The sequence below is a fragment of the Bombina bombina genome, chromosome 7 (assembly GCF_027579735.1).
Source record: "Bombina bombina isolate aBomBom1 chromosome 7, aBomBom1.pri, whole genome shotgun sequence".
NCBI lineage: Eukaryota > Metazoa > Chordata > Amphibia > Anura > Bombinatoridae > Bombina > Bombina bombina.
Genome location: NC_069505.1, coordinates 605,995,815 through 606,009,473, shown reverse-complemented (window position 1 = coordinate 606,009,473; position 13,659 = coordinate 605,995,815). Strand labels below are relative to the sequence as shown.

Here is a 13,659-nt window from a genome sequence, read left to right as displayed (position 1 = left end):
CATACACTCTCCGGCACATAAAGAAGCTGTTTATTAGAGAATTGTTACTAGCATTCTTTTTATATTCAAGTGGCTATCTTATTTGGATACACTGCGCTTATAATATATCCGATATAATAGAATCAGAATCCTCTCTAGCTTTTTATTTTAAGTGCGCATCCCAGTATTTTAAATTCCTGTTTTTTTGCGTTTTAATAAAAGTTATGTTTCAGCGTAACTTCCCTTGGCCCCCACTGGGGTCCATTAACAATAGTTATAATCCAATCAGGTGTCTGCATTGAGTGTTTTATGTGTATTCTTGAATGATTGTTGTATTCAATCTTTCTTCTTTCTCAAGAGAAGTTACCTACTCCCTCCTGGTGCATGACTAGGGGGGAACCTATACTTCCTCCTGGTGCATGACAAGGAGGGAACCTTTACTTCCTCTTGGTGCATGACAAGGGGAGAACCTCTACTTACTCCTAGTGCATGAAAAGGAGAGAACATCTACGTCCTCCTGGTGCATGACATGGGGGGAACCTCTACTTCCTCCTGGTGCATGATAAGGGGGGAACTTCTACTTTCTCCTGGTGCATGACAAGGGGAGAACCTCTACTTTCTCCTGGTACATGACAAGGGTAGAACCTCTACTTCCTCCTGGTGCATGACATGGGGGAACTTCTACTTCCTCCTGGTGCATGACAAGGGGGAACCTCTACTTTCTCCTGGTGCATGGCAAGGAGGGAACCTATACTTCCTTCTGGTGCATGACAAGGGGAGAACCTCTACTTCCTCCTTGTGCATGTCAAGAAGGGAACCTCTACTTCCTCCTGGTGCATGACAATGGGGAAACCTATACTTCCTCCTGGTGCATGACAAGAAGGGAACTTCTACTTCATCCTGGTGCAAGACAAGGGGAGAACCTCTACTTGCTCCTGGTGCATTACAAGGGTAGAACCTCAATTTCCTCCTGGTGCATGAAAAGGAAGGAACATCTACTTCCTTCTGGTGCATGACATGGGGGAACCTTTACTTCCTCCTGGTACATGACAAGGGGAGAATCTCTACTTCCTCCTGAAGCATGACAAGGAGGGAACCTCTACTTCCTCCTGGTGCATGACAAGGGGGAACCTCTACTTCTTCCTGGTGCATGACAAGGGGGAACCTCTACTTCTTCCTGGTGCATGACAAGGGTAGAACCTCTACTTCCTCCTGGTGCATGACAAGGGGGGACCTCTACTTCTTCCTGGTGCATGACAAGGGGGGTCTCTACTTCTTCCTGGTGCATTACAAGGAGGGAACCTCTACTTCCTCCTGGTGCATGACAAGGGGAGAACCTCGATTTCCTCTTGGTGCATGACAAGGAGGGAACCTTTACTTCCTCCTGGTAGATGGCAAGGGGGAACCTCTAATTCCTCCTGATAGAAGACAAGGGGGGAACCTTTAATTCCTCCTTATAGAAGACAAGGGGACCTCTAATTCCTCCTGGCATATGACAAGGGTGAACCTCTTCTTTCTACTGGTGGATGACAAGGTAGTCACAATTTATTTTTGTATTTGAGATAGAGCATACAATTTTAAACAACTATTTTTCAATTTACTCCTACAATTTTATCTAATGTACTTCCTTCTCTTAGTATATTTAATTGAAAAACATACCTAGATAGTCTCAGGTGCAACAATGTACTACTGGGAGCTACCTAACACAATGGGTGAGCCAGTGACAAGAGTAATATAAGAATAGGTGTAAGTGGGATAGGTAGAGCGCTGGAAACAGTGATTCCAAACACCTCACAGTAAATAAGTCCTTCAGGCTAATTTTGTGTTTATACGAAAAAAGGGGGGTGAGGCGTGAGGGAGCTAGTGAAAGCTTAAGAAATCTAAATGGTGGATGTTTAACACAATATGTGTCTGTGTATTCAATGTCTGCTCAATTGATTGCTTTAAATATATAAAACCAAATTCTTCAGTGTTTATTTATATAAATATTGTGTAATAGTTTGTGTTGTTTAACGTTTCAGGATATATTATGACCATATATCATAATTTATAATAATATGAATAAAGTGCACTGTGTGACAAATCTTCTGCAACCAAAAATTCTTTGATTATTAATATACACTGCTATATGTGCCAAAAAAACAAAGAGGAGAATAAATGTTAATAAAAGTTATTTATTATAACAATATAAGAATCAAATTAGATAAAAGGGACGTCTCCCCAAAATGTAAAAAGATAAGATTAAAAACAATATCTGTTAACAGTAGAATCTAAATTCCTAATAATTTCTGCAACTCTGTATAACAAGGGAGTCTTTGCAATCAGGTTTCTAAGGATTTCCTATTGCCGTATTTTCTTAACAGAAATTTTTCTTATTATGGCAATTTGAAGTTGTACAAAGTCAGTAAGGTTTTACAGTATGCAGTCCCAGACTTAGCGGTTCAAAGTGAGGCTAGGTGAATGTTGTGATACTTAGCGTATGAGTTACCTTCTCCCTTACAGCCGGTTCAGTCACTGCTGTTTTCCTCGATGCGACTGTAAACTCAGACCCGCCGCGTGTAGTCGGCGTCTGACGTCACTGCCTGGTCTTTGATCTTCTGAATCCGTTACTCAATAACAATTTGGCTCTTTAACTTTTCAGAGCCTCTGTGTTCCTAAAAAAAATCCTGCACTTAGTGTTGTACACGCAGGAAAGGGATGTTTGAAAGATGTTGTGTAGTAGAAATAACCCGGGTTATATTGTCATAACAGTTTTCCAATTGCTTAATTTAAAAGCTTTTTGAAAAGTCACTTAGTACCACTGAGGGTCACAGGAATCACTGGAAGCCACCAAGGGTCACAAGGGTCGACGCGTTTCGCTCTTATTCAGAGCTTTATCAAGATACTTGTGAGTCCTAAGTGTGGATATTTATAGCTGGTGCCAGACTTTGATTAGTTAGTGCTTCAATAGATTAAAGGTGGAATTTTTTTCCTCGCATTCTGTTAAGGTGGAATTTTTGGAAAACTCATACTTGTATCACAATGAATAATTAAACTCCCTTGTTTTACTATTATAGTACTATTCTTACTAGTAATGCTTGAATTATAAGGTAGATATAAGATAAAATAAATTAAACATGTGTTACAAGATAAAATATCATGAATTAAAATTAAACTTCTAATACATCAATTTATAATTATACAATTAACCAGCCTATCCAGTAGATGTTACTTTAAAACCTAGGTGAAATATTGCACATTCCATATTTTGAGGATTTTTCGGGGCCTAACGATTGAATAAAAATTAACTGTTTAGTGTAAAATCCATAATTCATATAAGAATAAGAAGGTGAACATATATTATATATGATGTCTACTAGTAATGGGAATTAAAATATTGTTGGGGGGTGATTTATGGTATTATTCTAATAGAAAGGGGGAAAGATCTAATTCAGAATTCAGGCCTCTAGGATATAGTGTATCATATTTATATATTAGTTCTGCTTCCTTGATTAATAATTTCTTTTCAAGATTTCCTCCTCTCCAATGTTTGTGTACTTTTTTTATGCCCCAGTATGACAGGTCTTTGTTGTTCCCTTTATGGACTGTTTTAAAATGTTTGTAAAGATGTGTATCATCGATCCCATTTTTTATGTTATTTAGGTGCTCTCTGATTCTATCCTTTACCATTCTTTTTGTTTCACCTAGATAGAAGAGGTTGCAGGAACATTTCAGGATGTATATTACATTTTTCGTTGTGCACCTTATTGTATCTTTAATTGTGAAAGGTTTCTCTATTTTATTAATTTTAATATTATTTAGCTTTTTACTGTGTTTGCAAGCTTTACAAGAATAACATGGAAAGAACCCTGCAATTGCTTTTCCATTCAGATCTTTTTGTTTCAGATATGTCTTTTTAGGTGGTTTGAACTCACTGGGAGCTAGCAAATTCTTCAGATTGGTAGCTTTTCTGAATATAAAATTTGATGTTTCAGAGATCTTATCTCCCAAGATGTCATCTTCTTTAATAAGGTGCCAGTGTTTTTTTACTATTCTTTTTATTATATTATGATCATCATGATAATCAGTAATAAATGGTGTTTTAATTTTATCTTCAGGATTATTTTGTTTTTCTTTGTACATTAATAGATTATCCCTTTCTGTATTCTTAGCTCTCTCCTCAGCTTTTTTAGTAGTTTCTCTATTATACCCTCTGGATAAAAATCTATCTGTTAATAATTTAGATTGATTCTCAAAATCTACAGTTCTAGAACAATTTTTCTTTATTCTTAAGTATTGGCCTGTTGGAATACTTTTTTTCCAAGTTTCTAGATGACAACTTTTGGAGTGTATGTAGTTATTTGAATCGGTTTTTTTTAAAGTGTGTTCTAGTTTCTATTATTTCATCTATAACCATAATTTCCAAATCTAAAAATGTTATCGAACTTGTACTCCAGTTAGACGTGAATTTTATACCTAGATTGTTGGTGTTCATGTTGTTAAACATTTTAGTTAAATCTTGTTCTGTTCCTTCCCAAATTATAAGCAGGTCGTCTATATACCTCTTGTAGAGCACAAGGTTTGCGCCATAGCTATCATCTCTGAAGAAATCATTTTCCCAAGAACCCATGAAGAGGTTGGCATAGCTAGGCGCAAACCTTGTGCCCATAGCCGTACCTTCTGTTTGTAAGAAAAATTTTTGATTAAAGGAAAAGTAATTATTTTCTAAAATGTATCTAATGCTTTTTAGAATAAAGGTTCTTTGTTGGTCTGTCATATTGGAATCTGATTTTAAGAAGGAATCAACTGCTTGTATGCCTTTGGAGTGATTAATAACAGTATATAATGAAGTGACATCGAAAGTGGCTAAAATCATATTATTTTTCCATTTAATGTTTTTTAATAAATTGAGGACCTGGGTTGAGTCTTTGAGATAAGACTTTAACTCTTTTACGTGTTTTTGCAAGAAGGTGTCTACATATTTTGATAAATTTGCTGATGGGGAATCGATACCAGAGATGATTGGTCTGCCGGGGGGGTTAACTAAACATTTGTGAATTTTCGGCAGAAAATAAAATATTGGGATCCTAGGGAATTTTGGAGTTAGAAATTCTAGTTCTTTATTGTTAAGTATACCTGATATTTTACCTTCTGATAATAGTTTATTAAGGTTTTTGTTGAATTTTTCTGTTGGATCTAATTCTAATTTTTTATAGGTTTTGTTATCATTAAGGAGCCTGTGTGCTTCTTTTAAATATTGTGTTGTATCCATCAGGACAATCCCCCCACCCTTGTCCGCTGATTTTATTGTGATCTCTGTATTATTTTGTAGATTCTCCATTACTTTTTTCTCTTTTAAACTCATATTGTATTTTTTTATTTTTGGTAAATTACATTTTTGAATGTCTTTACAAACTAGTCTTTCAAAGGTTTCCAAATAGTTACCCTTTTTATGAATGGGGTTAAATTTTGATTTTAATTTAAGATTAGTATGTTGAATACCATCTTGTTTCAAATCTAATTGCCTTTCTATGGGGTTTTTTAGAAAGAATCTTTTAATAGTTAGGTTTCTAACGAATTTTTTTGCATGGATATGAGAGTTGAATTTATTCATTCGTGTTGTTGGAGCGAAAGATAAGCCCAAACTTAGGACCCTTTCTTCTTCTTTATTTAAAATTTTACTACTTAAGTTAAAAATACCCTGATTTTTGTTTATTTCAACCTTTTTGCCTCGTTTTGACCTTCCTCTTCCTCTCTTTCCTCTAGGATTCTTTTCTTTCTTGTATTTTGTTCTTTCTCTCGTCTGTTTAACTCCCTTGAGGTGCCCTCCTTTAGAGGGCTCCTCTCTAAAAAAACTGGTTCGTCATTAATTTGATTATCTTTTATTGATTTAACATTCCCAAGGGATTCATAACGATTATATGTTGGTGTTTCCCAGTATTGTTCTTGTTTAGAACTATTCCTTCTATTTGTGTTTCTGGGATATTCCCAATTATTGTGTCTATTTTGATTTTCCCTATGTGGATGTTGCCTAAAGGTGTTATGTTGAAATTCAGAATAGAAGTGTTCTCTATTTTATTCTATCTAGGTGAAACAAAAAGAATGGTAAAGGATAGAATCAGAGAGCACCTAAATAACATAAAAAATGGGATCGATGATACACATCTTTACAAACATTTTAAAACAGTCCATAAAGGGAACAACAAAGACCTGTCATACTGGGGCATAAAAAAAGTACACAAACATTGGAGAGGAGGAAATCTTGAAAAGAAATTATTAATCAAGGAAGCAGAACTAATATATAAATATAATACACTATATCCTAGAGGCCTGAATTCTGAATTAGATCTTTCCCCCTTTCTATTAGAATAATACCATAAATCACCCCCCAACAATATTTTAATTCACATTACTAGTAGACATCGTATATAATATATGTTCACCTTCTTATTCTTATATGAATTATGGATTTTACACTAAACAGTTAATTTTTATTCAATCGTTAGGCCCCGAAAAATCCTCAATATATGGAATGTGCAATATTTCACCTAGGTTTTAAAGTAACATCTACTGGATAGGCTGGTTAATTGTATAATTATAAATTGATGTATTAGAAGTTTAATTTTAATTCATGATATTTTATCTTGTAACACATGTTTAATTTATTTTATCTTATATCTACCTTATAATTCAAGCATTACTAGTAAGAATAGTACTATAATAGTAAAACAAGGGAGTTTAATTATTCATTGTGATACAAGTATGAGTTTTCCAAAAATTCTACCTTAACAGAATGCAAGGAAAAAAATTCCACCTTTAATCTATTGAAGCACTAACTAATCAAAGTCTGGCACCAGCTATAAATATCCACACTTAGGACTCACAAGTATCTTGATAAAGCTCTGAATAAGAGCGAAACGCGTCGACCCTTGTGACCCTTGGTGGCTTCCAGTGATTTCTGTGACCCTCAGTGGTACTAAGTGACTTTTCAAAAAGCTTTTAAATTAAGCAATTGGAAAACTGTTATGACAATATAACCCGGGTTATTTCTACTACACAACATCTTTCAAACATCCCTTTCCTGCGTGTACAACACTAAGTGCAGGATTTTTTTTAGGAACACAGAGGCTCTGAAAAGTTAAAGAGCCAAATTGTTATTGAGTAACGGATTCAGAAGATCAAAGACCAGGCAGTGACGTCAGACGCCGACTACACGCGGCGGGTCTGAGTTTACAGTCGCATCGAGGAAAACAGCAGTGACTGAACCGGCTGTAAGGGAGAAGGTAACTCATACGCTAAGTATCACAACATTCACCTAGCCTCACTTTGAACCGCTAAGTCTGGGACTGCATACTGTAAAACCTTACTGACTTTGTACAACTTCAAATTGCCATAATAAGAAAAATTTCTGTTAAGAAAATACGGCAATAGGAAATCCTTAGAAACCTGATTGCAAAGACTCCCTTGTTATACAGAGTTGCAGAAATTATTAGGAATTTAGATTCTACTGTTAACAGATATTGTTTTTAATCTTATCTTTTTACATTTTGGGGAGACGTCCCTTTTATCTAATTTGATTCTTATATTGTTATAATAAATAACTTTTATTAACATTTATTCTCCTCTTTGTTTTTTTGGCACATATAGCAGTGTATATTAATAATCAAAGAATTTTTGGTTGCAGAAGATTTGTCACACAGTGCACTTTATTCATATTATTATAAATTATGATATATGGTCATAATATATCCTGAAACGTTAAACAACACAAACTATTACACAATATTTATATAAATAAACACTGAAGAATTTGGTTTTATATATTTAAAGCAATCAATTGAGCAGACATTGAATACACAGACACATATTGTGTTAAACATCCACCATTTAGATTTCTTAAGCTTTCACTAGCGCCCTCACGCCTCACCCCCCTTTTTTAATATAAGAATAGTCTGGAATCACCAGCTAAATCCAAGTTGTATATTGCTGCCCCTGTGTCTACTTAAGTATGCTTTTCATTGAACAATACCAAGAGTAGGAAGCACACTAGATAATAGAAGTACAATGGAAATGTGTTTAAAATTGTATGTTCTGTCTTAAACATGAAAGAAAAATGTTGGGTTTCATGTCCCTTTTTAACAAAATGTTCACTCATATTTATTAATAGAGCAGTTAGTCTTAACAGTGGTTGGCAAATCTGTTCAAAATTTAGGAGCTAGTAATAATATTAAGGAGCCACTCATACTTTAGGAGCCCGACAGTGGTATGAAGAAAAAAAAGTTAGGAGCCAGGGGCAACACTCTAGGAGCCTGGCTCCTGGGATTGTTGAGCCCGGGCTTAATGAATGATTTGTCTTGCAAATCTATGTTCCTAATGCTAGGCTCATTTAAATAAATTGTATATCTAATCATTGTATCATTTGTGTATATCATTGTGTTACATCTCATATTGAAGGCAGATAAAAAGTAAATTAATTGAATAATTAAGTATTCAAAGAAAAGTTTAGCCTTAACAATATGCAGGTGTAACATTTAAAACTATTTAAGTTGAATAAATATTGTAGAAATAAGTATAATTTTTGAGTCTCAATAAAGTGGTCACTCCCATAATCCCCTTAAATGATTAGTTCTTCTTAGGCCACTCGGGTTACTAAGTGAACAAACAATAGCTTTGTTCAATATAGCAGTGTTAGGCTTGTGAAATCTGGACTCTACATTCCACTTGCAGGAATTGAAAAGTCTCAATTTTAAGATCTAAATTTCAGGGGGGGGGGGGGGGATCTGCATTTTTACTATACATAATTAAATGGACAGTCTACTCCAGAATTTTTAATGTTTAATCTTTTTATATCCATGATTAACTGTATCTAAACCTCTGCAGACTGCCCCCTTATCTCAGTTCTTTTGACAGACTTGCATTTTAGCCAATCAGTGCTGACTTGTAAGTAACTCCATTGAAGTGAACACAATGTTTTATATATATATATATATATATGGCACACATGAACTAGCACTGTCTAGCTGTGTAAACTGGCAAATGCATTGAGATAAGAGGCGGTCTTCAAGTCAAGGGCATACACATTTGCATATGAGCCTACCTAGGTTTCAACTCAGAATACCAAGAGAACAAAGCAAATTTGATGTTTGCAAAATTGATGATAAAAGTTAATTGGAATGTTAATTAAAATAACATGCCCTTCTGAATCATGAAGTTTAATATTGACTAGTCTTTCCTTTAAACATTTTACTTTCAAATCCCAAATAATTTATAATTCCGTTAGAATAAAAAAATGTATTAAAATTGATATATATCAAATATCCAATATATAAAATATTTATTAAATATGTATACAGATACAACAATATACAATAATTCAACACAAATACATAAATATTTAAAATATAAATATATCTTTACAAGTTCAGAAAATTGGATATGTACAAAAAATGTAAACCCATAAATAAAATTTCTATTTATAACCATTTGGTATTCATGTCTGAAATGACAATGAGATACTTTTGTAGACTCCTAATCCTCCCTGTATTCTCTGTGGTCTTGTTTTAGGGAGGTGGAAAGGTTGGTGCAGGAGGATCAGCTGAAATTCATCATCTTGTGCTACCTAGCTTCTTGTATCTCCAATATGGATCACACCATGGAAATGATGTACGTTATAATTCAGACTTAATGCGTGAATACAACCCAGTTGATAATCCTACTTTCTACATACGAGTGCGAGGACATGACCAGTCAATTTTTGAGCTGACATGTGACCGAGGTGGCCCTATTTCCACTTGTCCTAATTATGGTAAGGAAGATAAAGGTCAATGTATTTTGATGTGTTTAGGACTTTCTAAGTGTTTGTCACAATCTATTTGTGACAATATACAACATTGAAATATTGTTCATATGCCTTTTTGTGTTATAAAACCTATTTCTAGATGAACATATCAAAATTCCATGTCCCCGCAGCCTCTCAGCATAGTGGAAATGACCTGGATATTACGTCTTCACTCTTTGATTCCATTTTAACATAGACGCTTTAAATACCTACTTTTATATTTAGAATAACTTTTCATGAGTCAGAAAAATAACTGCTTGTTTAAAATGTAAGCAGTAATATTCAAAGGTTCTCCTGCTTAGAGAGAAAGTGCAGCTCAGACTTCACAGGGGCTGAACTCACTGAAAATTCAAAAGAAAAATTACGGACTCTCCAGCGATGCGAGATCGCTCTTATTTCTATATATAAAGGAGAAACAAGCTCCGTGCAATACAGCACTGCATGACATGAGAGTTTTGTTACACTTACACTTTGTATTTACTTTACAATTTAGATAGGGTCCTTTTAGTATTATAACATTTAAGATTTTCACTTTTTCATTTATATTTTAATACATTAGATTAAGCTCTAGCAGTGATTTTATAAATTCTAATCATGTTTTGAAAGTTTCTGTGTTAGGATCATACTTTGTATATTTCTGTTTTTTTATATATATATATATATATATATATATATATATATATATATATATATATATATATATATATATATATATATATATATATATGACTGTACAATAAATTTGCTGCATTGCAAACTGATACTTTCAGAAAGTGGGAGGGACAAGGCAGTTCCCTGGGCTGAACAGGGGAGTTTCCAGGCTATGTCTGAAGCTCTCTCACAAGTCTTGAAAAAATCTCTATGCATTTTAAGCATGCTGGTCTCACTGATTTGTCTCGACAGCTTTATGAAGGTGAAGTTTGCTCAACATTCACAAAACTCTTATTTTAGCTAAGAAAAGTAATATACACTCAAATATAGACAAAAGCAAGTTAAATTGTAGTGAAAATATTTCAATTTAATTTGTAATTGATGCAAACAGAGCCTTTATATCAGTTCCAGGGGTTCTCCAGTTACCTTCTCTCTCCCAGGTCAGGTGAAATTGTGTATCCCAGAGAGCTACTTTACTTTTTATGAAAGATACCTCACATCTCTCTGGGATTTCTAGGTTTGTCCCCTTTTCTTAGAAAACTCCCAGGTAGATTAAGAGTTATGTGCGCTAGAGGGTTTGTAACGAATGCAATAAAAGTTGCATTATTTCACCCTCTATAGCGCAGCTATTACAAGTTTTGAAACTGCAGCCTTGTGCGTGCGATATGGTTGTGTTGAGTTCCATACCACACAAAATATAAACGCTTTTTTGACGTGCTCGTGCACACTTTCCCCATAGACATCAATGGGGAGAGCGGGTTAGAAAAAAAAAACACCTGCGATTGCGGAATGAAAAGCTCTGTAACGCAGCCCCATTGATGTCTATGGGGGGGAAAATTTATCTTTAAACCTAACACCCTAGCATAAACCCCATGTCTAAACACCCCTAATCTGCTGCCCCAACATCACCGACACCTACATAACCTTATTAACCCCTAATCTGCCGCTCCCGATATCGCTGCCACCTAAATAAATCTATTAACCCCTAATCTACTGCTTCCAATATTGCTGCCTTTATACTAACGTTATTAACCCCTATTCCCCTACACCCAACATCGCCCACACTATAATAAATCTATCAACCATTAATCCACCACTACCTGACATCGCCGCCACTAAATAAAGTTATTAACCCCTAAACCTCTGGCCTCCCACATCACTACCCCTAAATAAACCTATTAACCCCTAAACCGACAGCCCCCCACATCGCAACAACCTAAATGAAAATAGTAACCCCTATACCTAACCCTAAACCTAACACTAACCGTAACCCTAAACCTAACACTAAACCTAACACTAAACCTAACACCCCCTAACTTTAAAATAATTAAAATAGAGCTAAATTAAAGTTACAATTATTAACTAAATAATACAATACTTACCTGTGAAATAAAACCTAAGCTAGCTACAATATAACTAATATTTATATTGTAACTAGCTTAGGTTTTTTTTATTTCACAGGTAAGTTTGTATTTATTTTAACTAGGTAGACTAGTTAGTAAATAGTTATTAACTATTTACTAGCTACCTAGTTAAAATTAATACAAACTTACCTGTGAAATAAAACCAAAAGCTGCCTTACACTAAAATTGCGTACCTTGCATTGAAGATTCATTATACGGCGGCGACCGTATGAAGAGGATGCTCCATGCCGGATGTCTTCAGGATGGATCCACTCCGCGCCGCCGGGATGAAGATAGAAGATGCCGCCAGAGATGAATATCGAAGATGTCACCTGGATGAAGATGGAGTCGCCTGGATGAAGCCGCCGGGATGCAGATCCTTCAAGCGGGACTTCAGCAACTGTGAGTACCTAAAGAGGGGTTAGTTTTAGTTTTTTTAAGGTTTTTTGGGTGTTTTTATTTTTAGTTTAGGGTTTGGGCTTTTCTTAAAAGAGCTAAATGCCTTTTTCAGGGCAATGCAAAAGAGCTAAATGCCATTTTAAGGGCAATGCCCATACAAATGCCCTTTTTAGGGCAATGGATAGCTAAGGTTTTTGTTAGAGTTAGGTTTTTTTATTTTGGGGGGTTGGTTGGGTAGTGGGTTTTACTGTTGGGGGGCTCTTTGTAAAAGAGCTGTTTAACTTAGGGCAATGCCCTACAAAAGGCCCTTTTAAGGGATAGGGTTTTTTTTTTTATTTTGGGTGGGATTTTTTATTTTTATAGGGCTATTAGATTAGGTGTAATTCTTATTTATTTTTGATAAGTTTGTTTGTTATTTTTCATAATTTAGTGTTTGTTAGTTTTTTGGAATTTAGTATTTTTTATTTTTTATAATTAGATACTTTGTAATTTTTATAGTAGTGTTAGAATTTTTTTAATGTGTTTTTTAGTTTTCTTTAATTCGTAGTTAGTTGAATTTTAGTTTAATAGTTATATTAGTTTAATTGTTAGTTTAAACTATCTCCTAGATTTAGAGTTTTGCGTTAAAAAAACCCCAACACCTGCAAAAAAGCAGAGTTCAGCTCCTAACGCAGCCCCATTGTTTCCTAGGGGGAAAACACTTCCTAAGTTTGCACCTAACACCCTAACATAAACCCCGAGTCTGAACACCCCTAACCTTACACTTATTAAGCCCTAATCTGCCGCCACCCGCTATCGCTGACCCCTGCATATTATTATTAACCCCTAATCTGCTGCTCCGTACACCGCCGCAAACTACATTATAGCTATGTACCCCTAATCTGCTGCCCCTAACATCGCCGACCCCTATATTATATTTATTAACCCCTAATCTGCCCCCTCAATGTTGCGGCTACCTTACCTACACTTATTAACCCCTAATCTGCCAACCAGACCTCACCGCTACTCTAATAAATGTATTAACCCCTAAAGCTAAGTCTAACACTAACACCCCCCTAAGTTAAATTTAATTTAAATCTAACGAAATAAAATAAATCTTATTAAATAAATTAATCCTATTTAAAGCTAAATACTTACCTGTAAAATAAACCCTAATATAGCTACAATATAAATAATAATTATATTGTAGCTATTTTAGCATTTATATTTATTTTACAGGCAACTTTGTATTTATTTTAACTAGGTACAATAGCTATTAAATAGTTATTAACTATTTAATAGCTACCAAGTTAAAATAATTACAAAATTACCTGTAAAATAAATCCTAACCTAAGTTACAATTAAACCTAACACTACACTATCAATAAGTTAATTAACTAAACTACCTACAATTATCTACAATTAAATCAA

At 34.6% G+C, this 13,659-nt stretch overlaps 1 protein-coding gene across 2 annotated transcripts in view; it reads left to right on the top strand.

The window, feature by feature from the left end:
• The window catches only part of LOC128635611 (uncharacterized), a 119,499-nt gene that overhangs the window by 73,882 nt on the left and 31,958 nt on the right, over positions 1–13,659 (top strand). For both annotated transcript variants that reach the window (XM_053688674.1, XM_053688675.1), the window contains exon 3: positions 9,523–9,763. In XM_053688674.1, the coding sequence (XP_053544649.1) occupies positions 9,523–9,763 (241 nt within the window). The remainder of the gene's footprint in view (positions 1–9,522; positions 9,764–13,659) is intronic.